The 25,448-nt window shown below is 44.2% G+C and overlaps 1 protein-coding gene across 4 annotated transcripts in view; it reads left to right on the top strand.

The window, feature by feature from the left end:
* Positions 1 to 24,029, top strand: part of Pitpnc1 (phosphatidylinositol transfer protein cytoplasmic 1) — a 203,368-nt gene extending 179,339 nt beyond the window's left edge. For 3 of the 4 annotated variants that reach the window (XM_048366940.1, XM_048366942.1, XM_048366941.1), the window contains exons 7-9: positions 2,983 to 3,138; positions 7,407 to 7,470; positions 22,250 to 24,029. In XM_048366940.1, the coding sequence (XP_048222897.1) occupies positions 2,983 to 3,138; positions 7,407 to 7,470; positions 22,250 to 22,566 (537 nt within the window). In that variant the 3' untranslated portion in view covers positions 22,567 to 24,029. Of the gene's footprint in view, positions 1 to 2,982; positions 3,139 to 7,406; positions 7,471 to 18,338; positions 18,458 to 22,249 lie in introns of all 4 variants that reach the window. The other variant, XM_048366943.1, reaches the window with a different exon arrangement.
* Positions 24,030 to 25,448: the final 1,419 nt, after the last annotated feature.

The following is a 25,448-nucleotide window of genomic DNA, read 5'->3' as shown; positions in this document are numbered from 1 at the left end:
CTTGGGTGGTTCCTGAGGCCCTAGGGGAAGTGCGGGGTGATGAGCCCACAGGAAGGACCATCTGCCTTCCTCTTGCTTTGGTCTGGCCTGGAACAGGGTGTTCCTGCCTCGGAACACACGTGGAACCTAAGGGAGACAAGGAAGTCAATTGGTTCTAGGGACTCACAGTCACGCATCCCTCTGACCCCCACAATGTCCAGCACCCCGCCACGTGGTCCACTCACCAGACATCTTTTCTTAGAATTCCTTTATCTGTAACCTCTATGCTGATGGACAGTAACTGATGACAAGTTCCAGAAGATGATGGAAACGCCCACCAAGATTTTACACCCACCAAGAAAACTGCCTGATATTGGGTGGGCATGTTTGTGTTTGAGCTTATGATCCATGTTTTCGCTGTACTTTCTTCCTACCACCAGTAATAACAAGGCAGAAGCTGGGTGCCGATGGCTCATACCTGTAATCCTAGCTACTCAGGAGGCACAGATAGGACGATCGCCGATCAAAGGCAGCCTGGGCAGGAAAGTCAGCGAGACTCTTCTCTCCAGTTAACTAGCTGAAAATGGCGGTGTGGCTTCAGTGATAGAATTCCAGCCTTGAGTGAAGAAGCTAAGTAAGAGTATGAGGCCTGAGTTCAAGCCCCAGTGCTGGCATAACTGAATGAATGAATGAAATCTGGACTGAGGATGTAGCTCAGTTAGTAAAATTCTTGCTTAGCATAGGGTTTAAATAAGTAAAAAAGTACTGAAAGTGAAAGTTTACAATGTTAAAACAACTTAGGGTGTTTACAAACAATAGTATAAGTAATATAATGGAGTTTGAGCCAGATCAAAGTGCTTTGCAAGCTGTGAAGATAAAACTCAAATAAAATCTTAAAAAAAAAAAACAAAAACAAAGAAAAAGCTTTAAGAAACATCAAGCATGCTGGAAATTGTGACTTAGTGGTAGAGTGCTTGCCTAGCATGCATGAAGCCCTAGGTTTGATACCTCAGCACTGCATATATAGAAAAAGCCAGAAGTGGCGCTGTGGCTCAAGTGGCAGAGTGCTTGCCTTGGGCACAGAGAAGCCAGGAACAGTGCTCAGGCCCTGAGTTTGAACCCCAGGACTGGCAAAAAAACAAAAAAAAAACCACCAAGCAAGCTGGGTGCCAGTGGCTCATGTCTGTAATCTTAGCTACTCAAGAGGCTAAGATCTGAGGATTGCAATACAAAACCAGCTGGGGCAAAAAAGTCTCCATGAGACTCTTATCTCCAATTAACCAGCAGAAAACCAGAAGTGGTGCTGTGGCACAAAGTGGTAGAGCGCTAGCCTTGAGTGAATAAAGCTCAAAGGCAGCACCCAGGCCCTGAGTTCAAGCCCCATGAGCACAAGAGAAAAAGAAAACATAGAGCAATTTAAATATTTAGGCTCAGAGACCCATGTGAGAAAACAGTGGAAGGAAATGATTGCAAGAAGAAAGGGAGGTGGGAAGTGGCAGGAGTGGAATTTAGGGGGAGGTGAGAATGCACAGGAAGAGAGAAGTTCTCACACTGGTCAGATCAGCTCTGAAAACACCTGCTCCTTTGGTGCCCCCTCCTCCACCCTCACCTCCCACCTTTTAAAAATTTTGTTCTCGTCTCCATTCAAATGTGTTCAGCTGAATGACTGCTCATTTCTGATCTAAAGTCTGAGGAAAAGCTTCCTTTGGTAAACCCTTCTCCCCTACCTCCCTCCGGCACTTTGAAAGTGAATCTCTAATTATAGGCCAACGTTGAGATTTACTAGATGAAATCGACAGCTGTAGATAAGACACTAGTCTAGCAAAAAAAGAAAGAAAGAAAGAAAGAAATTGACACACTGTTACCATAAAAAGCGCAATTGTTAATTGCTTTTTTGGCATCCAGCTATATAAAGCAAACCCCTTTTGCTGTTAAATATTGAAGTAAATGTCGTGGAAAGAACAGTGGGCTGGAGATTCCTATGATCTGGAGGCAAAATGTTCCATGTCTCTCGGGCTTGGGCCTTATCTACAAAATTGAAAGCATGAAACCAAATGATCACTTTCAGCTTAAAAATGCTATTCTGAATCTTGAAATCACAATATACTTCTCATTACCGCCTAGCTCTTTCCCCCAACTTGATTTCACAATAGCATAATTCAATTTTATAATTGTGTGATATGATCAAGAGCCACACCATTGAGCCCAGGCACTCATGACTTACACAGAGAATCCCAGCTACTCACCAGACAGAGAATCCAGAGAATTGCTGTTCACAGCTACCCTAGAGAAAAGAGACTTCATTGCCAAAGTAACCAGGAAAAAGTCAGGTTGGAGCTATGGCTCATATGGTAGAGAATCAGTCAGGCAAGTGAGAAGCCCTGAGTTCAAGCTATGGCAGCAGCATAGAAAAGAAATTAAAAAGAACCACAAATGGATTTAAGCATCTCTCCAGTTTTCTTTTTTCTTTTCTGTCAAAGCAATACTTTTTTGGTCTTAACGGTGAATTAAGGTTTATCTTAAGACCCCGTAAGGTCTTTTTTTTTTTTTTTTTTGAGGGGGGAGAAGGCTAAGGGGGTACTCGGGCTTGAACTCGGGGCCTGAGTGCTAGCCCTTAGCTCTTTTGTCTCAAGGCTGGAGGTCTACCAGTGTGAGCCACAGCTCCACTTCTGGCTTTTTGCTGGTTAATTGGCAATAGGAGTTTCACAGACTTTCCTGCTTGGGCTGGCTTTGAACCTTGATCCTCAGATCTCAGCCTTCTTTTTGAGTAGCTAGGATTACAGGTGTGAGCCACCAACCCCTGGCTCTTTTTCTTCCTGAAGTGTGGACTTAGAATGTTTCTGAAGAAGGTGGGATGGGTGACATTGTACACTTAGAGGTTGTGGGGTGTCCCCACACCCTAACAACCACTCATCTACTTCTTGCCTCTTCTGGACATTTCATATAGAGGTGAACGTTTTGATGCATTGATTTTTTTTTTTGGGGGGGGTATGTTTTTTCTAGGATCCTAAACACTTCAAATCAGAGAAGACAGGACGGGGCCAGCTAAGGGAAGGCTGGCGAGACAATCATCAGCCCATCATGTGTTCTTACAAGCTGGTGACGGTGAAATTCGAGGTGTGGGGGCTTCAGACCCGAGTGGAACAATTTGTACACAAGGTAAGTGGCTCCAAGAGCTTCTCCTGGCCTGTGGACAAGATCACTGCCCTGATTGTCAAGTTCAAGTACTGCACTACTATATCACCAATGCCCAAGTGCTGGGCCCCGAGGCCAGGTCATTAGCTAAGAAGCACTTTTTGTGAGTGCTTTTTCTTCTCCCACGAAACCAGCTATAGACATGTTACACTTTGGCGGTCATTCTGTGACCTCCGTGTGGACTAGGCCGAGTGTTATTTGGGAAATGATGCTTTCAAAATGCATCTCTCACTTTGGCCTCAGGCAGAAGCCAGACAGCTGCTCTGCACAGGCTCCTGGGGGGGGGGGGGAACGTTGAGGGAGATGGGAGATGGGGGGGTGGGGAATTCCCACTCAGCAGATCTTGCAAACACAGGCTAGAACAAAAACTCCTAGAGGTCCCTTGAGATGCACAGCTCAGCATTTCTGCTCACTTCATAACTCAGTTACTGAAGAATTATGAAGAGCCCCCAAACACAAGATTTCAGTTGCATACATACTTTGTCAAAAGAGATTCATTTTGTAGCAGAAATCTACATGGTGGTAACTAAGTTTTCTGGGAGTTTCTAATGTGACTCTTCTCCATGTGACTTGAAAATAATAGGAAATGCAATACAGAGTATAGACCGTCATAGCTTTTGTCATTTTCATAAAAATAAATAGCCCCAGGGCTGGGAACGTGGCATAGCAGTAGAGTGCTTGCCTAGCATGCATGAAGCCCTGGGTTTGATTCCTCAACACCACAGTAAAATAAACAGTAAAAGCCAGAAGTGGCACTGTGGCTCTCAAAAGGTAGAGTGTTAGCCTTGAGCAAAAAGATCAGGGACAGTGCCCAGGCCCTACGTTCAAGCCCCAGGAATAGCAAAAAACAATTAAAATAAATAAATAAACAGCCCTGTCCTGAGCACTGGTGGCTCATGCCTTGTGATCCTAGTTACTTGAGAGGCCGAGATCTGAGAAGTCTGGGCAGTCTCAACTCTGAAACTCAACTCCAGTATAAACAAAAGGCTGGAAATGGCACTGTGGCTCAAAGTGGTGGAGTCCTAGCCTTGAGTTCAAGCCCTAGGACTGGCATAGTTAGACAGATGGATAGATGGTTAGACGGACAGAAGGACAGAGGGACAGATGGAAAGATGGACAGATTCCCTTTTGCAGATCTCAGCCTTCTGAATAGTTAGGCTTACAGGCAGGAGCCACCAACTCCTGGCTTGATTGTATAGGCTTTTTGTGGGGGATTTTATTGTTGCTGTTTTGCCAGACCTGGGGCTTGAACTCAAGGCCTGGGTACTGTCCATGGGCTTCTTTTGCTCAAGGCTAGGACTCTACCACTTGAGCCCCAGCACCATTTCCAGCTTTTTCTGTTTATGTGGTACTGAGGTTGAACCTAGGGCTTCATGCATGCTAGGCAAGCACTCTACCACTAAGCCACATTCCCAGCCTGATTGTAGAGTTTTGAGAGTTGTTTTTATTTTGTTGTGTGTTTTTTTTTTATAACTACCAGTGAGAATGATGCTGTATCACAGGCATTCCTTTGCCCATTTCCAAATGAAATGAGGTGTTACCATCACCCCCAAACACACCTGCTTTGGCACATGAGTTGCTAATGAGAATGTGAGGATATCGTTTGCATGAGTTTAAGTGCCAAGGATGCCTTTCTCTGAACACCTTTGTGTTTTTTTGTTGTTGTTTTGTTTCTTAAAGAAGCTATTCACAGTGAAGGGGGGAGAAAATGTTGGAAAGCGAGCCATTAGCACATTATAAGAGTCTTGTTTCCAGCGACAGCTGTGTTGTGTTTAATGCAATAGAGTAAATTTACCACCACTGGGCTTTGAAGTTCTTTAGATTTCCATGAATCTGACACACTCAGCTCTCGCATGTGCCTGGCTGCCTGCTCCTTTTTCTATTCACCCGTGGTTCTTACATCCAAATCTTAAAAGCCTCCGGACATATCCAGCAGCCTAGAGGAATAAACACTTCATTAGATATGCTTCTTGTGTTTCTACACACTTACTGAATTAAAACCCTCCATTTACATAGCCACGTGCCAGTACCGCATGCCTATCATCCTATCCACTTGGGAGACTGAAATACGAGGATCAAGGTTCAAAGCCAGCCCAGGCAGGAAAGTCTATAAGACTCTTAACTCCAAATGGAGCTGTGGTTCGAGTGGTAGAGTGCCAGCCTTGAGTAGAAAAACCAAGCAGAAGCATGCAGCCTTGAGTTCAAGCTCCAGAACTGATACACACACACACACACACACACACACACACACACAATTTATTGAAACATACTCTAACCTTCTATGAAGGGTTTTTCACAATCTCTGGATGTGACTGGCAGGAAGGAGGGAATATTGCAGATAGCCTATCAGTACCAAGAAACATAATAAAGCATATTTTTGCACAGGATGAGATGAAATCTCATGATCTAAAAACACACAAGCTGTCTTATACACAGACAAATGTATAGGCTGTTTTCCTGAGCTGTATGGTGCCAATTAGTGTGCCTGTAAGAAACTACTTTATTCCTTTGTGTCCAGTTGAGTTTATCACTACTATTTAGGTTCTAGTCTAGTTCAAGTCTCTTTTTATGTCACTTTCAATTACAGCTGGTTGGGCACCCATGGTTCACGCCTATAATCCCAAATACTCAGAAGGCTGAGATCTGAGTATCATACTTTGAAACCAGCCTGGTCAGGAAAAGTCTGTGAGACTTTTAGGTCCAATGAACCACCAAAAAACCAGAAGTGGAGCTGTGGCTCAAGTATTAGAGCACCAATCTTTAGCAACAAAAGCTAAAGGACAACACCCAGGCCCAGAGTTCAAGCCACAATCCAAGAAACAAAAACAATTAAAAATAGGACATGGGGATGGGGGGCTAAGGATATGGCCTAGTGGCAAGAGTGCTTGCCTCGCATACATGAAGCCCTGGGTTCGATTCCTCAGCACCACATAAACAGAAAAAGCCGGAAGTGGCACCGTGGCTCAATTGGTAGAGTGCTAGCCTTGAGCAAAAAGAAGCCAGGGACAGTGCTCAGGCCCTGAGTTCAAGCCCCAGGACTGGCCAAAAAAAAAGGACTTGGGGATTTAGCTCAGTGAAAGAATACTTGCCTAGAAAGTGCAAGACTTGAGTTCCGTCTTTGGCTTTGCAAAAAAATAAGCAAACGCGCGCGTGCACACACACACACACACACACACACACACACACACACTGACAAGACCTTAATTCATCCAAAAAAAAAGCTGAGCATGGAGGTGCAAGCTAGTTATCCCTGCTACAACAAGGAACAAATAGGAGGACTACAGCCCATGCCCTATCAAAAAAAAAAATAACAAAGCCTAAAAGGACTAGAAGTGCGGTTCAAGTGATAAAGTACTTGCCTAGCAAGTACAAAGCCCTGACTTCAAACCTCAATACCACCACAAAAGGAAAAAATAAAACCTCAAGATGATTTTACCCAGGCATAGTTGCCATTAGTATACAACCCTAGTCAGACTCAAATGAGACAAAACAGTATCTGTCAATTATATGGGTATGTAGAAAGGGCCCAAGGGTGAATAGGCATAATATAATAGATTTCAACCCACAGCTTCCTCACACCTAGTAGATACTGAGACTGACAGGGCTGGGAATATGGCCTAGTAGTAGAGTGCTTGCTTCTCATACATGAAGCCCTGGGTTCGATTCCTCAGCACCACATATATAGAAAAATCCAGAAGTGGCACCATGGCTCAGGTGGTAAGTGCTAGGCTAGCCTTGAGCAAAAAGAAGCCAGGGACAGTGCTCAGTCCCAGAGGTCAAGCCCCCAGGAATGGCAAAAAAAAAAAAAAATATATATATATATATATATATATATATATATATATATATATATGATTGAGAAACCAATAGTTGCCAAGATTCCTAGAACCAGAAGCTGTCTATTTTTCTAGAGTTTTAATGGAATGTGGGTTTGTTTTTGTTTGTTTCTTTTATGCCTGTCCTGGGACTTGGACTCAGGACCTGGGCTCTGCCCCTGAGCTTTTTTTTTTTTTCTTTGTCCTCAAGGCTAGCTCTCTACCACTTAAGCCACAGTTCCACTAAAGCTTTTTGAGTGATTCTTTGGAAATAAGAGTCTGATGAGCTTTCTTGCCCAGGCTGGCTTTGAACAGTGATCCTTAGATCTCAGCCTTTGGGGTAGCTAGGATTACAGGTATGAGACACTGGTGCTGGCCTTGGCACATGGTATTATTTCAACGTCCTCTTCTTTTTAGGTTGTCCGAGACATTCTGCTGATTGGACACAGGCAGGCTTTCGCATGGGTTGATGAGTGGTATGGTAAGTCACCTTTCCTGAAGTAACTTGGAGAACCATTTCCTACTATGTTGGCATGGGATTTCAGTTCCTCTGGCTTCAACCGCTACCTGAAAGGCCAAGCACAAAGGCGAGCTACTGCTTCCTGTCTTGGAAATGGCCCTGTCCACTGAACATAATAGAGAAGCAATTATAGAAGCTGGGTCTAAAATAGCCTCAGAACTACTGACAAAGTAGGACTCGGTATGTTTGATGCTTGTATATAGTTGGTATGCAAGGTCCTCTCTTCCTCTGCTGGATGCGTTTCAAACCCATCCTAATTTATCCCCAAACTCCAATTCAGGATCAAAGCTGTCTCATGTCAAGAAAAACAGTCCTTTGAGGCAGGGAACACTAGGAACAATCCCTCACCAAATGCATACAGGTTCTGTAAAAATTCAAGGGCACACAGAGGTGCAGGTGCCCTACTAAGCCTAACGGAAGCCATTGTTCTGACGTGTTGGTTATGAAACTGGAAGAGTTAAGGAAGTTCTGCGCTTTGTCACTCTGTGAAAATGAGGTTTGCTTCATCCCGTGACGGATGGCCTGCGCTCCCCAGATGCTCGGCTCTGTGGATTTGTGCACGAGTCCTTTGCATTCCCAGAATCCATCATCCGATGACTTGTGTCCTTGGCTATAAATAGAAATGAACACACCCAATGGGTGACTTAGTTTTGATCCGATGTTCAGATCATTTATCTAATGAAATGCCCTCCTCCTTGACTCTTCCCTAAGTCCCATCCCATTTGTTCTGAGTGTAACCTTAAATGATATTTGGGTCCGTTTCCACCACCATTTCATCCATCCCCTCCCATCTCTTAGCAGAAGGTACCAAATTTAAAGTAACAAGGATACATGGGGCCAGATGTACCAAGACAGCTATGGTTACAAATGTTGCTAGCTGCTTCTGAGCCACATTTGAACAGGTGTGGTTCTGTAAGCTATAGGCTTGTTTTGTGTTGAATTTTTTTTCCCAGAGCTGTACCTTCTAAAGAGTACATGCATCTTTCTGGGTTGGTCCAACAGCAAGTTGTCATACAGGTACAGCAATCTGTCATGAAAATGTCCAAAGACCCATCTATTTGTCTGGTCTTTAGTGAGGCAGGTGGAAAAACAGCCTCTTGTGATTACTTCTCCTTATCCCAAAACAAATATTTTTGGGTGATTTTCCCACGTAGGGAGCTTCTCTCAGATTCTCAAAAGGAGCATAGATACTCCACCCCCACACCCCCCCCCCCACCACCAAAAAAAGTGAAGAGCTTCTGACCTCTCCTAACTTGGTCATCTCAGAGCTCATGGGCCACACCTTCCTGTCAACTTCAAGGCAATAGCGAAAGGGGATTTCAAGAATAATAGGCTTGAACGGATCAGAAGTTTGGTAAGGGGACAGGTACCTGGAGGGCCAGAAAGCTGTCACTGTAGAGACCAAGAGACTTGGATAGGTTTCTCCTAGTGCTGGAATGCCATTGGGGACTTTTCAGGAAAAGGAAGCTATAGCGAACAAAAGGGTGATATGGGATTTTTTTTTAAGTAGGTGAGTCTCCAGTGTATAAATGACCTGTTCAGAAAAGTGGCGGGGGGGGGGGGGGGGCTGCTGTTATTCTCCGTAAGCCAAGGACAAGGAAGACACTTAAGGACATTTAATTCAGAATGAAGGAGGCCACAGGGGAGAAGGAGAGGGAATGCTGTGTAAGTATAAGGCCCAAAGTTCACACCAAATTCTCAGATTATTACAGGAGCCCAAAGGTAGAATAATAACTGAAAGGATATTCAAACTCTCCAATCTGGAAATCTTTAAGAAAAATACCTAATTACCTAGGATAGATGAGGGAAAGGCAGTTGACAACTCCGGAAGTTTGCTGATCAAAAAATCCTTTCTGTGTCTGAGTGGAAGATGGAGGGGAAGAATGTGGACCTTCATGGATGAAGATAATCAGCATCCGGAGTGGGTCCCACCTTCTAGATCCACAGCCAAAGCCCCAAGCAAAACAAGCAACCTTTTAACTCACTGATGGGCCCATCTGAGAAGCACACACCAACTTCATGTGAACTACTGCAGGCCGCCTTGCTGAGGTGTTAGCCAAGACCACAATGGCTCCTTCATTGCCTGCTGCAAAGGCTCAGGAAATGCATTGAATGGAAACAGCCAGGGCCACTGTGACTCCTGAGCCTCTTATTCAAGGTCATGCTGGGAACGGTGGGCCTTCCAGGAAAATGAGTAGTTGTTACCAAGGCCAAAGGCACACCAGAGAACCCTTCAGCACAGGGACCTGGCATTGGTTCTTTTTCTTTGGTTTGTACAGGCTCAGTGAGGCTCACATTAATACACATGGACAAGGTGTAAAAGAAGCCTTTGTCAGGGTTGGAGGCATGGCTCAGTTGGCAGAGTGCCAGCCAGTGAGCGAAAGCATCAGGTATCACGTTTGAGTCCCAATCTTGGACCTAAAGAAAAGAATCCTTTGGCAGCCTGACACACTGGTGGCCCATACCTATAGTCCCATTATAGATAGGAAGATGGTGGTTCGAAGCCAGCTCCAAGCAGAAAAGTCCATAAGCCTCTTATCTGCAGTTCACCAGCAAAAAGCTAGAAGTGGAAATGTGGTATAAGCAGTAGAGCCTCAGCTTTGAACAAAAAGCCAAATAAGAGCACAAGGCCCTGAGTTCAAGTTCCAGTAATGGCCCTTGGCTACCACTTAGAGCAGGGATTCTGGGTGAGGTCTCCTCCAAACCAATAGCATCAGCATCTTGTGGAGATGTATTAGAAATGAGTATTCTCAAGCCGCTACCCCAATCCTAATGACTCAGAAACTTTGGAGGGTTTAGGCCCAGCCATCTGCTCTACCTCGGGGTAATATGCCCTCAAGGTGATTCAGAACTACAGGCTTATGGGACAGGTCATAAACCACAAAGGAATTTAAGGATAATTTAAGCAATTCAGTCCAAGAGGATCATAGTTTTCTTCAGGGGCAGCTGCTAAACTTTGATACCTTATGAGAAAACACTCCCCTTCAAATAGATGAATTAGAACATGGTGCCTCCACTTGCAGTGTACATGGAGATGAACTTTAGCCCCATTCACGTCAGCTCTGTGTTGGTTCAGTGCACCCACTGGCCACCCGTCCGCACCACCCATGACAGCCCTGGCTTCTCCTTCTTTTTTTTTTTTTGGCCAGTCCTGGGCCTTGGACTCAGGGCCTAAGCACTGTCCCTGGCTTCTTCCCGCTCAAGGCTAGCACTCGGCCATTTGAGCCACAGCGCCGCTTCTGGCCGTTTTCTTTATATGTGGTGCTGGGGAATCGAACCTAGGGCCTCGTGTATCCGAGGCAGGCACTCTTGCCACTAGACTATATCCCCAGCCCCGGGCTTCTCCTTCTTAATTAGACTCACCACCTCCAGCGTGTCCTTGTGAGTCAAGAAAAGAGATGTGGCTGGGAATATGGCCTAGTGGCAAGAGCGCTTGCCTCCTACACATGAAGCTCTCGGTTCGATTCCCCAGCACCACATATATGGAAAACGGCCAGAAGGGGCGCTGTGGCTCAGGTGGCAGAGTGCTAGCCTTGAGCGGGAAGAAGCCAGGGACAGTGCTCAGGCCCTGAGTCCAAGGCCCAGGACTGGCCAAAGAAAAAAGAAAAGAGATGTGGAAGGGGAGAGGATCCTTTCCTACCCAAGGATTCGGTTTGGGTATTTTTTGCATCTCTTCTGAGCTCCAGCATTTGCCTATCACGAAAGCCTTTCCCTAAGCAGATTTGATTCTGTTCATGTTCATTGTAAAATGGAGCCATTTCCGTGTGGAGGAGTTGAGTTGGTCTTTCAAAGCCCTGATTGGTCTTTATCCATGAGCCTTGGGTCTTTGTGCATGACTAGAACACTAATCAGAGAAGCCATAACACATTTCAGGAGATGGGGCTAGAGGGGTGGTGGATAAAAATAGCCAGCCCAGCTTCACAAAAGCATGCTTTTGCTTCTCAAAGCTGACAGTATTTTCAGAGAGGCACACTGAAGGAGCCAGAGGCAGCCTGTGACCCCGGGGGACCTCACCAACGGCTTTGAAAATCTGACGCTTCCCAAAAAAAAGTCTGAGGGAAGGTGACTTCTAGCTGGCATAGATGACACTGTGCCATGAAAGTGTCTTAGACATCAGCTGGAGTCTCTGGAACCAGCCTGCCAACAAAAGAAGCCAGCCCAGGCGGAGAAATAGGCCTGTGAGGGGCTCTAGTTACCTAGTAGAGAGCCACACCAGCATTGCCTAACCACCTGTGTTTCCTGCAATGTTTACTTGAGTGTCTGGCTCTTGTGGAATGGTGTGTGTGTGTTCATTTTCCAGGGAGAGAATTCATTGCTTTCTATCAGGTTTTCAAAGGACCCTGAGAACCCTTCTCCTGCCTTTGCTCCAAATCCAATTACAAAATATAAGAGCATGCCAGTGGCTCATGCTTGCAATCCTAGCTACTCAGGAGGCTGAGATCTGAGGAACAAAGTTCAAAGCTAGTCCAGGCAGTCAGGTCTGTGAGACGTTAATATCCAGTTAACAAGCAGAAAGCAGGTAATGGAGATGTGGCTCAAGTGGTAGAGTGCCACCCTTGAGTGAAAAAGCCAAGTGAGAATGAGAGTCTCTGTGTTCAAGACCTAGGTTTGGCAAAAAAGAGGAGGGAGGGATGGAGGAAAGAAAGGGAGGGAGGGAGGGAAGAAGGGAGGGAGGGAGGGAAGGAGAGGAAGGAAGGAGGGAAGGGAGGGAGGGAGGGAGGGAGGAAGGAAGGAAGGAAGGAAGGAAGGAAGGAAGGAAGGAAGGAAGGAAGGAGAGGGAGAAGTGAAGCCTGAGCTTTTTGTATTGAATTACAGCCATTTTGAAGAGTTCATAAGTGACACTTGCCAAAGGAGAGAGCCACCATTTTGCTGTAGCTAGAGTATTTACTCTAACTCACAATTGCTGGCTCATCCCTGAGTCAAATCCTTCTTCTAGACTTTCGTTTTGACTGTAAATCAGAAGAAATAACCCATGTTTTGGCTTTAGAGTCCAGAAGTGGAAAGACAGCATTTGTAGGAGAAAGAGAAGCACCCCCAGATAACTACTGCAAAGCAAAAGCTACCATGTTGAGTTTTCTTCACTCACATCTCCTGGGCATGAGCAAGAGATGCTCGCCTTCCTTAGTTCCCTTACTTTATCCTGCTTGACTATAATAATAAATCCTTGCTAAACTTAAAAGGAGCAGGAAAAGGGGGAAGAGGAGGAGGAAATAAAGTTCAGGATGCCACTGGGCAGGGCACTGAATTTTGCCTATGAAATTCCCCTTTCCTCAATCGTAGCTTCTGCCACTGCCTAGCACAATGCAGGAAACAATTCCTGCCTGCCAATGGCGTGTTCCCCAGCGCTTTCAGTAGCTCAGCTCAGTAACTGCAAATGACTTGGATCCAAAAGGCCTTCCAAATATTGACCTTACCTCCTCTTCCTATGAAATCAACTTTCCATCCTTAAAAACAAAAGAACTGGGGCTGGGAATATGGCCTAGTGCCAAGAGCGCTTGCCTTGTATACATGAAGCCCTGGGTTCGAATCCTCAGCACCACATATACAGAAAAGGCCAGAAGTGGTGCTGTGGCTCAAGAGGTAGAGTGCTAGCTTTGAGCAAAAAGAAGCCAGGGACAGTGCTCAGGCCCTGAGTCCAAGCTCCAGGACTGGTAAAAAAAAAAAAAAAAGAACTGGCAGCTGGGCGCAGATGGCTCACATATATAATCCTAGCCACTTAAAAGACCTAGATCCAAAGGATCATCCAGCCAAGGCAGAAAGACTCCATCTTCAAAATCGCTAACAGCTAGGCATGGCTGAAGTGGTAGAGTGCAAGCCCAGCAAGCACAAAGCTCTAAGTTCAAACCCCAGTACGACCACCCCCCCCAAAGACCCCCCCAAAGAAAGGTCAATAGTAGAGTGCCTGCCTAGCTAGCTAAGGCTCTGAGTTCAATCCCCAGAGGATACAAAATAGACAAAGGATTAAGAGTGACCACCATAAAAAGTTAAAAGAGTAGGAGAAAATGTTTGCAATATACATAGCTGAAAGAATATTTATATTTATCATATATAAAGAAGTCATGGGCTGGGAATGTGGCTTAGTGGTAGAGTGCTTGCCTAGCATGCATGAAGCCTTGGGTTCAATTCCTCAGCACTACATAAACAGAAAAAGCCAGAAGTGGCGCTGTGGCTCAAGTAGTAGAGTGCTAGCTTTGAGCAAAAAGAAGCTCAGGCCTTGAGTTCAAGCTCCAGGACTGTCAGAGAGAGAGAGAGAGAGAGAGAACAAAGAACCAAGAACCAGGCACTGGTGGCTCACACTTGCAATCCTAGCCACTCCGAAACTGATATCTGAGGATCATGATTCGATGCCAGCCAGGGCAGGAAAATCTGAGGCTCTTATTTCCAATCAACTTCCCCTTAAGAAAAAAAAAAAAAAAAGCAGAAGTGAAGTTGTGGCTCAAGTGGTAGAGCACTAGCCTTGAGCAAAAACACTAAGAGACAGCACCCAGGCCCAGAGGTCAAGCCCCCCCCCAAAAAAAAATTGATACATATAAACATGTATTTGCTACAAGCAAACAAGACTGAACCTGAATTGCTGGAAGTCACTATGATCATTAAAAATCAGTCAGTAATGATGAATCATCTCTGAAAGTATAATCTGTCACTGGACACATGTGATGGGGTTTTCCTAAACATTGATTCACCCTTTGTTTTCGAGGTAATATACATCACAGAAGCAAGGCACTTGGGCAGATGAGCTGGATGGAGTTTTTCCAAGGAATATTGAAAATATTTACATCTTCTCTGTACCCATTTATGGTCTGGGGGGAGAATTCAGGATTTACACTGTCCTATTTTTCTTTCATATCTCCCCAAACCAAAGAAATTATGATCAACTGTTTGAGAAATGACTCTGCCAAAAACATTCATTCTTATGCGGTCTAATTGAGATTGTGTTTTTCTTTTAGAAGAGATTTGGCGAAAGTTTTGTTTCTTGTTTGCATTTGTTTGTTTGGAAGAGGAGCTGGAGAATGAACATAGGGATTCATACATTCGGGGCAAGTGCTCTACTGCTGAGCTACAACCCCAGGCCTGAGATTTTGTTTAACCCTTCAAAGAAAAAAACAAACACAGCAAGTTTCCATGGCTCACACGACTTGGAAGGTAGATATCGGGTGGCTCAAAGCTGAGCAAAAATTATGGAGACTCCATCTCAATTTTAAAAAGGCTGGGCATGATGGCCCTCACCTGTCAACCCAGCTACATAGGAAGCCTAACAATAGCCCAGCCAACCATGAAAAAAAAAAACCCAAAACACAAGTCTTCGTTGAAAAACAACTGAGGTAGAAAGACCTGGAAGAATGGCTTCAGTGGTAGAATACTTCCTTAGAAAGCACAAGGCCCTGAGTTCAGACTCCACTACTGCTGAAAAACAACCAAACAAAAACAATTATGTTTCTAGAGTGGCCAAAAGTTCTAGAAAAGACTCTCTTCTCTTTGCCAATTCCAAATTGATGGTATTCATCTTGTGACCCATAAGAATAGGTTTGCACATGTGTTTTCTTACACATTTACATATATTTGATATAGCAAGTGTAGGAAATCCAAATATGCAAACCAGAAAGGAAATGAAAATTTTCTGTCAGTCCAACTCTACCAAAAAAAAATTACTGAACGTGTTGAAATATCTACTTGCGCCACTTTTAAATGTAGATAACATGGTATTGTGTAGTATGTCCGATTTCTTTTTGTTTAAGATTTGTATTGACAGTATTCAAGGATCTCTTTCTATAATAGTAGTAAATATTCCTCAACTTCATTTTTGATGATTGTGTAATACTACCAGTCTCTCAAGTAGCTTTTGATTTTTCACTCTTAAGAAAAAGGCAGGGGTTGGAGGCCTGTCTCCATTGGTAGTGTGACAGCCAATGAATCAAAGTGTCAGCTATCAGTCTCAGACAAAAGAAATAAGGCAGCAATATTCATCCTTGTTTTTTCAACAACATAAAATTGATACATCTTAATAGATTTTGATATGATCTCTGAAACTTAGGGTCATGCGAAATTATCTCTGTTAACCTTGAGCTAATTAAAACTAAAGAATGATTTCTGTTGGGATTCATTAGAGCAAAAAACTGAAGGGAAACTTTAGTGTTTTGATTTTCTAAGTTAAGTGTCTTCTGCTGTGTGTTTCAACTTGTGTACATGTAAAACTTTTAGTTAAAAGTGACCTCTTCATATTCATTCTCTATATTTCTATGCTTAAGAAGTTTTGATAATCAGCCATTGACGTTAAGGGGATTACATTGCATAGTGAATGTGTTGTTACTATTTATTACAATGTGTTTGTGGTAAGCATAAAGTAGCATTTCTTTATTACTTTTCCTTCACCTCTGTTCTGTAAAAATGAAAGCATGCTCTTTGCTTGGCCACACTGCTGCTTAGCATTCTTCATCCTCACACTGCATAGGGACGGCATTTTTGATGGATGATGTCCGGCAGGGAGGAGATGATCCACTAAATAGGATAGCCTAGGCCTGGGTGGAGACCTTTATTCCATCTAAGCCTCAGACCACATTGAATTAAATCATAAGCTCTGACATGTCTGCCCTTTGGAAAATGAAGACAATCTCATATGACACATGGATTGATATAAAAAGACATCAAACCACAGGATACAGAAAATACCTAAGGGAAAAATCCTAAGAGCCCAGGCTCTGGTAGCTCACGCCTGTAATCCTAGCTATGCAAGAGGCTGAGATCTGCAAGGCTGAGGTTCAATGACAGCCTGAGCAGGAAAGTCTGTGGGATTCTTTTTTTTTTTTTTTTTTTTGGCCAGTCCTGGGGCTTGGACTCTGGGCCTGAGCACTGTCCCTGGCTTCTTTTTGCTCAAGGATAGCACTCTGCCACTTGAGCCACAGCACCACTTCTGGCCATTTTCTGTATATGTGGTGCTGGGGAATCGAACCCAGGGCCTCATGTATATGAGGCAGGCACTCTTGCCACTAGGCCATATCCCCAGCCAAGTCTGTGGAATTCTTATTTCCAATTTACCAGCAAATAGCCAGAAGTAGAGCTGGGGTCCTTAAAGTAAAATCAAGCAGTAGAGTGCCAGTCTTGAGCAAAAAAGCTAAGAAAGAGTGCAAGGCCTTGAGTTCAAGTCCCAGTACAGGCACACACGTAAAAATTCTAGCTATGAATACCTACCACACCTATTAGTGATGAGAGTGGTGGTTTATGCAAGTGTCCAGCATACTTTCCTTTGTAAAGAGACTGGAAATTACATTCTGCCATGAGAATAGAAGAATGCTCATCTGTGGAAATTGCTGCTAAAACGCTGTAAGGAGTGAGCTAGGTGTCAGTGGCTCACACCTGTAATCCTAGCTACACAGGAGGCTGAGATTTGGGGATCACCGTTCAAAGCCAGCCCAGGCAGGAAAGTTCATGAGACTCTTACCTCCAATTAGCCACATACACACAAAGCCGGAAGTGGAGCTGTGGCTCAAGTGGTAGAATGCCAGCCTTGAGCAGAAAAGCTCAGGGACAGCTCTCAGACCCTGAGTTCAGCCCCAGACTGGTGCACGCACACACACACACACACACACACACAAATACATAAATATATATGGAGTGGATGGGGGGGTGAGGAGTAAAATTAAGGAACCATTTAAAGTGAAACTAATTGTTTTATACATTCCTCATACTAAAGACAAGATGGGTTCCTTGTTTGAGGGTGGGTTGGGGGCTTTGTTTTTGCAACCTAAGATTTCACTATGTAGCTCAGGCTGGCCTTGAACTTTCAATCCTCTCACCTCCGCCTCCTAAGTGCTGGGATTACAGACAGGCATATGCTACCACATGCAGCTTCCTTGTTTATATTTTTTCTAATCAGTTTGAATGAGACAAGGTTTCTCAGCCTGGTCACTACTGACATTTTGATGGATCATTTTGTTAATCAAACAATTCTTTGCTGGAGAGGAGGCCGGGGGGGTGTCAAGATTGCTAAATAGATGCAGGTCTACAGTTTTAACTCCTGAAAATGTCCCAACATTTTCTCTTCTCAAGAACCACCAGATTAAGACATCATTATCCTGCAACACTGAGAAAGAAAGAAAAAAAAAAAAAAGAAAGAAAACCACCCTGAAGACTAGGGCCAAAATTCATGTCATGTGACATTTTATTTATAGATGAGCGTGGGTGGAAGTAGTGTCAGCCATCACCAAGCTGTTAGGCTAGACTTGAAACTCTTGGTGTAGACTTTCCCTCCCTGGCACCCAGTATTGTAGGCAAAAATAAACAACAAAACCCACGTCTGTGTGAAAATTGCATCGTGTCACTTAGACCTCCCTTGCATCCGGTCTCTGTGGTCCTAATGCATGTTTCCTTCCTATTGTTGAATGCATTAAAGACTCTACAGCTCTTTGAGAAAGGTCTTATGGAAGGTAAGTATTGGCTCAAACAAACCCGATCCTCTGTCCCCAAAAGGGATCTTCTAAGAAAGCTTTAGTAGATCTCAGCCTATGCTCTGCCCACACGCTAATATTTCTGTCACTGAGCTCATGTTCAACCAGAATTCACCACTAAATAATCTGCTCTCTGTTCTAAGTCTCTTTCGACTTAACTTCCTTGCCTTCAGTCCCTCTTTGGCTGGTTCAGCTAACTTTATGATGTATTCTTCATAAAGTTAGTCCGTTCCCTGCTTTTTCTTTTTCTCTCTTCCCACCGCCCACCCCCGCCCCCAACCTCCTTGGCCACTGCTAAGCAACCATGCTCCCCTTAAATCTCTCCCCTCCCCCCATTGAAAGTGTGCCTTGAATAACGGAAGTTGCCAACATCTTGACCTCTTTCAGATATGACAATGGATGATGTTCGGGAATACGAGAAAAACATGCATGAACAAACCAACATAAAAGTTTGCAATCCGCATTCTTCCACTGTGGATGACATAGAGAATCATGCCCAAACAAGTGTATGTAGAATTATTTGAACATGTTGCCCACCCCACACAGAACAAACACTTTCACTGATCTCTGAAATACCACAAATGCTCCTTTCCAGCCTTCCACGAAATCATGGTGGTGCCCACCACAGGCCATTAGTAAAGATGCTGAGCGGAGTCTAGACGAATCCTATCTCCTGTCTCTTCCAGACAGATTGATTCTTTAAAGCTACTTGAGTTGGGGGGGTCCCATTCTGTCTCTCTTTTTTGTTTGTTAGAAAGTTCAGGACAGAGATGAAAACATTTTGTGGTACTAGTAAAGAAAGAAAGAAAAAGCACCATGCTTCTCACTAACCATAAAAGAGCATAGGAGTAAAAGCTGGATGTCATGTGTAAACTAGAACAACATGTCAGGAACTTTTCAAAACATACTTAGCACTCACTTTATTCATTCAAGGGCGGGCTTCTGGCTGATGTGCTATTTTAGGTTTCTTTCCACTTGCGGTGAAATGCTTCCTCTCCCTAGCCACGTTAGCCCACTGGTTCCTTTTCACTCAGGATAATCTTATAGGGTAACCTGCAGTCTGCAGGCTCACACGCTGAGCGAGGAAGGGGCGATGAGCTCGGGAGTGGGTCTCTCCGGGGTCAGTCACACAGTGGATGAGGAGAGCTGGCTGTCTTGTTTAGGCCACCATCGAAAGTAGAGTCACCTCTCAATCACTTATGCAAAACGGTTCTTCAGCCCCAGCTGGAGTTCTCATATCCAGGAGCCCAGACCCTGGAATAATCACTAGATCTTTTGTTGTTGTTGTTATTGTTTTTAAGCAAAAATGTTGTTTAAACCCTGAACTGATATTTTGTATGACTTTAGAGAAAAAATTTTTTTAAATAGCAAGACTGTAGTTACACAAAATCAAATGATGGCTTTTGGATGCTAAGGATCGGGAAGACCTTCTGGTAGCTCTTTGGAAATTTTCAGTTAAGTGTTTAGCGCATGTCTTTGGAATGTATCCTGCAAGTATCTGACGCCACTACAGGATGCATGCAACTCGAATGCCTTCCCACATGGAGTCTCGAGCTCTTCCTGTCCCTGCCTGCCTGCCTGCATGCAGTCACTGTGTTTGAGGCCAAACAGGAAGACGTGCCTCTCCTCCCTCCCTGTTGCAAAGATAAAAATAAGTTTGTAGCAGAGTGTGCCTGCTGGTTGCTCATGCCTGTAACCCTAGGTACTTAGGAGGCTGAGAGCTGAAGATCACAGCCCAAAGCCAGCGAGCCCAGGCAGAAAAGTCCCTGAGAAAAAGGAGAAGGCCATTTGCATGATTTTCTTTCAGTTTGACTATTATATTATTATATCCATTAACTATATAGAAAGCGATGTGAGCTAGCATGGGATATGCTTTTCACACACACACACACACACACACACACACACACACCATGCATTCTTGGGCTACAGGTCATGATTATTCCATGACAGATGCCGCCACCCCCCCCCCCGCCCTCTCCCCTGCAAAGTTCCACAACTAGTTCTTCGGAATGCTTTTGACATTTTCCTTATTCTTTGGAGTTCTGTGAAACTGAGGATCATTTCTTTGTCCACAGTCTTTCTTCTTTATCGTCATGGGAAACAAAACCAAGAAGGTGCTATGCATCCCAGATTAAAACCACACGGATGCATGGTGAAATTTCAATCATCGACCTGAACCAGGATGAATCAGATTGGAAGTGTGCAATTGACATCAGTGAACACAGCAATAAGGAAATTACAGCTTTGTTTTCAATCGAGGGGTTTCAAAATCCCTCAATTGAAAATAAGACTTAAAGAGACACTGGGTAGTAGAAAAGCAAAATTTTGTGCTGTGGATGATTTCTGCCCCCTGCTGGATGCTTTGGGTACAGCCATGTATGCTGATTGCAGAAAGTAAATTTTTCAAAGAGGCTATCCATTTCTTATAGCAAAAACACACCTAGAACTAAATTCACTCAAGTTTTTCTTAGAGTCTTAACTTTGCCTTTTTTTCCAAAAACTCAGTCTCACTTCTTAGGTTACTAGTCTTAGTATTTTTTTATTTTTTTATTTTTGCCAGTTCTGGGGCTTGGACTCAGAGCCTAAACACTGTCCCTGGCTTCTTTTTGCTCAAAGCTAGCACTCTGCCACTTGAGCCACAGCGCCACTTCAGGCTTTTTCTATATATGTGGTGCTTGGGAATCGAACCCAGGGCTTTATGTGTGGGTGGCAAGCACTCTACCACTAGGCCATATTCCCAGCCCTAGTCTTAGTATTTTTCAAAATGGTAAGTTCATAGGTACAATTTTTTTCCTTAACATAGTCTGAAATTTACATTAGAGCAACACATTTGTCATTTAACTTTTTTTTCCTTTGTAAAATCCTTACCCTTTGGGGGAATTTTAACAAAGGGATTCTTCTTGATGGTTTCATTTTATGAAAAATTTTTGGTCATGTTAAATATTATAAAACCTAATGATCGAGGCGAGGCACCAGTGGCTAACGCCTTTCTATTCAGGAGGCTGAGATCTGAGGATCATAGTTTTGAAGCCAGCCTAGAGAGTCTGTGAGACTCATATCTCCAATTTAACTGCCAAAAGCCCAGCAGTGAAACCAACTCAAGTGGTAGAGCACCAGTCTTGAGTGAAAAAGCTAGGGGAGAGTATAAGACCATGTGTTCGAACCCCAGTACTGGTGCACACATGCATACACACTCACCGCACACACACCCGTAGGGAAGTTTCAACAAGTAAAAGTATGGCAGAAGAGGGAAAAAGAATGAAAATGAGCCTCTTGGAAGGCAAGATACATAGGGAAATTCTTGAGTAACAGGTGTCAGCCTTTACTCAGAACTTTACTCGGTGCTTATTTTAATAATTTAGTTACCTGGTTCCTTGTTCCCAGCAAATAAAAATGTAAAGGTACCAGGCCCAGTCAGACTGGCAGTGACTGATAGCAGTCACAGTGAGATGCTGTTACTGAGAGAATAGCTGGTTAGTTAAAAAAGCAAATAGAATCAGGTACTGGTGGCTCACACAATCCTAGCTACTCGGGAGGCTAACATCTAAGGATTATAGTTTGAAGCCAGTCCAAGCAGGAAAGTTTATGAGCTTTTTATTTCTAATTAACCTGGGGGTGGAGGGTAGCCAGAAGTGGCACTGTCAGGCGGCAGAGTGCTAGCCTTGAGCAAAAGAGCTCAAGGAAACACCTCCCAGGCCCTGAGTTCAAGCCCTAGGACTGACACACACACCAACCACATACAGACTTTGGAAAGGAAGTAATCACTGGATGGTTGCTTGGTGATGTTTTCAACACATTAAGTCTCAAAGGTGTAGTAAGTGTTTAGAATCCACTAAATATACTAGAGAAACATTTACAATTTTTAAATGCCACTTCTATTTTCCCACCTAAGAAAAACATTGCAAGTTGGACACCAGTGGCTTACACATGCAATCCTAGCTACTCAGGAAGCTGAGATCTGAGGATCCCAGTTCAATGCCAATCCAGGAGAAAAGCCCATGAGGCTCTTATCTCCAATTAGCCAGCAAAAGGCTCTTAGAAATGAAGCTGTGGCTCAAGTTAGAAGAGCACCATCCTTGGGCAGAAAAGCTAAACAAGAGCATCAGGCCCTGAGTTCAAGTTCTACTCCTGGCACAAAAATAAAAATGGGGGTTCGAGCCCAGGTGTGTCCTCTTACAGGCCCCTTTCATGCCAGGGTCTCCCTAACTCCTTTAACAGGAAGCTCAGGGATGAACCCATCCACCTCTCACCAGTAACGGCTGCTTTTGTTTTCCTTTCTGTCTCTCCTTCTGAAGACATGACAATGGACCAAGTGCGAGAATTTGAACGAGCCACTCAGGAAGCCACCAACAAGAAAATCGGCGTGTTCCCGCCTGCCATCTCCATCTCCAGCATTTCCCTGCTGCCTTCGTCGGTGCGCAGCGCCCCATCCAGCGCCCCCTCCACCCCTCTCTCCACCGACGCCCCAGAATTCCTGTCTGTCCCTAAAGATCGACCCCGGAAAAAGTCTGCTCCAGAAACTCTCACGCTTCCAGACCCCGAGAAGCAAGCCACCCTGAATTTACCCGGCATGCACTCTTCAGAGAAGCCATGCCGGCCCAAATCAGAGTAACTTCATGTTGAATAGCCCCTGGGGTTTTCTATTTTCTTTTTTTTTGGTGGGGGGGGGGGCGGTTGTCGTTTGTTTGTTTGTCTGTTAAGAATCGTCTTCTGATACAGGAAAAGACTGCTTTGTCCTCAAACCTGTCCCTTTGATCTCTGAGGGTGCATGTGGCTAAGTGATTTCACAAACGAGCTAAGTCCCCCAAGCATGTCACCCACGATCTGTTGCTGGAAGGGTGTTAAGGTTTGGGGAGGTTTGCATGGCCTCCGAGGATCAAGAGAGGAAAATGTACACACTTGACACAAGCTTCGTTGCTAGGTGTGAAGAAACAGTGAAGTCCGTTTCTTCCCTTCAAACCTGATATGGTAAAACTAAACAAAACTCAAAACACGAAACATCTCAGGCATCCCTTGCCTAATGGTTCAGTTTTGAACTCCTGACCACCAATACTTGAATATCAAGAGTTACTGAGATTCCTATTTGGGGTAGTCTGACTCAGGATTTGGGGCCTAGTTAACTCTTTCGAAAAATTTTTTGAAAACTTTATCAACCTAGAGAGGCTCCAAGTGCAATTAATGATAACTTATTTATACCTTTCACAGAATTTCATAGAGTCCACACTTGTTGCTGTCTTTTAAATAACACCCTCTACTCTTGAGCCCTTGTGGCCTTCAAAAATCCTTAAGAATGGCATGACTGAATGTGATATCACTGATATTTGGGGATTTAGTTGAAGAACTGAGAGGCCCAGGAGACACTGAACATCTTTCTTCTCTACAGGTACCCAAAAACCTTGAATTGTCAGTTTTCATTAGGATTTTCAGAATTGGAGCTGGGCAATGGTAGCTCACAGCTGTAATCCTAGCTGCTCAGAAGATGGGGATCTGAGGACCATGATTCAAAGCCAACCTCAGGCAGACAGCTCCTCAGAGACTCTTATCTCCAATTCAGCAAAAAGCTGAAATTGGAGGCGTGGCTCAAGTGGTAGAGCACCAGCCTTGAGCTAAGGGATAGATAGCACTCTGGCCCTAAATTCCAGCCTCCCTAATGGCACCACAAAAAGGGAGAGGGGATTTTTTTAGAGTTTGCCAAGCCATTGAGTAAAATCCATTGTCATGTATCAATTCAAATAAGTTCAGACAGAAATAAGCTAATTGGGCTTGACAGCTATGGGAATGTCATGGTGGTGGGTGAACTGTGAAAAAGAGAATCTTTTCCCATTTCTCTCCTGATTCGACTCTTAGTAGCTACTTCCAGTAGACTTCACTCAAATGGATGGCCCAACTATCAGGTCTTAGAAAAGCTGCCATTCTCTCGTTTCTCCCTCGAAATCATAATACTGGAAGCAGAAGGTAGAGCTCAATGGTAGAGCACTTGCTTAGTATGTATGAGGCCCTGGGATCTGAAAGTCACTGAAGCCAGCCAGGGCAGGAAAGTCTGTGAGACTTATAGCTCCAATTAACCACCAAAAAGATGGAGTGGCTCAAGTGGTAGAGTGCTAGCTTTGAGTGAAAAGCTAAGTGAAAGCACAAGGCCCTGAGTTCAAGCCCCAGTATTGGCACCAGAAAGAGAGAGAGAGAGCGAGAGAAAACCCTGCTAGAGTCTAAAGAGGAAAATCTGTCATCTTTGCACCTCACTGCCTTTAACCACAATAGAGAGGGGCAAACAATCTCAGTGTGGACTTTGTGTTTGCAGAAAGAAAGAAAGAAGACAATTGGGGAGTTTCCACGCCCATGCCCTCGCTAGCCTTCCTAACCATATCCTCCAACCTCAGGAAACTCAGAAACAAAATAGACCAAGGAGTGCGCCCTCCCTCCCTCCCCCAGGCTTCTCAGCCAGTGGACCCTGCCTGCCTGCCTCTCCCCCACAATTCCCACGCTGTGTCGTCTCTTTTGGTCTGTCCACTTTCCTAAGGTGCAGGCACTGGCCCCCCCGAGCCCCCACACCAAAGGGGTCAGCATATATAGATCACTTCTTTATCTAGAAATGGACATTTCACTGAAAAATATAAATAGAGCCAGTACTCCAAGGAAAGCCGTTCATTGCAAATAGCTCAGCTCAGCAGAGCATCTTTTCCTTTCAGAATGGTCGGATTCTCCTAAGGCACCTTCTTTGCATGGAATGGAAGCATGAAATTTGCTTGTGAGAAAACTTAATCTTTTATCCAACCCGTTGGACAACTTCTTCGTGCTGAATGAGAAACGTTTGGCTTTTAGAAAGCAAAATTGGAATTTCAGAAGACATGGAAATTGTGTGTGTGTGCGTGCGTGAGTGTGTGTGTGTATTTGCTTACCATTTGCAAGCTGAAATTAAGGGTGAGCTGGGCTCCTGATTTTCCCCACCAAACTTTATTTTGTGCCAGTTGTTAACACATCTGGCTTTTCCATTATGACCATGGATACTTGCCCTCTTACCAAGTAGCTTTCCACTGTCATGGCCAACCATTTGATAATGCTTTAAGGGAGCTAATTTTCTGATTTCCTTTGTGAAGTTTCTTATATAGCAAGTACAATACCACAGCCATCAACTGCAGAGCGGCTCGTGCTAGTGTGATTCCTAATCAACAAACCTGTGTTCTCTCGAAGTAATGTTCCGATTTTCGGTCTTCACGTGTTTTGTGTGCATTGCAAAGGGGGAGGGGCTACAGCTATTCCTTTGCTTTGAATATGTAATCCAGCCAAATGACTTCAATATCTTATCAATCTTGGTTTTTCCAAGTATCATTTTCTTTTCTCCATCCATGAATTTGTTCTTGTGGGATACAAGCCTGTGAGGAATGTGTATAGAACATGAAGAATTTTCTAGAGACAAAAATCCAATGGCTGCATGATGGACATATAGAAGAAAAACAAACAACAACAAAGCAGAAGTTTGAATTTGCTCAGCATGTT

This window comes from Perognathus longimembris, chromosome 17, assembly GCF_023159225.1.
Source record: "Perognathus longimembris pacificus isolate PPM17 chromosome 17, ASM2315922v1, whole genome shotgun sequence".
Lineage (NCBI taxonomy): Eukaryota > Metazoa > Chordata > Mammalia > Rodentia > Heteromyidae > Perognathus > Perognathus longimembris.
Note: the sequence above shows the minus strand (reverse complement) of the source record. Positions and strands in the feature narration are given on the sequence as shown.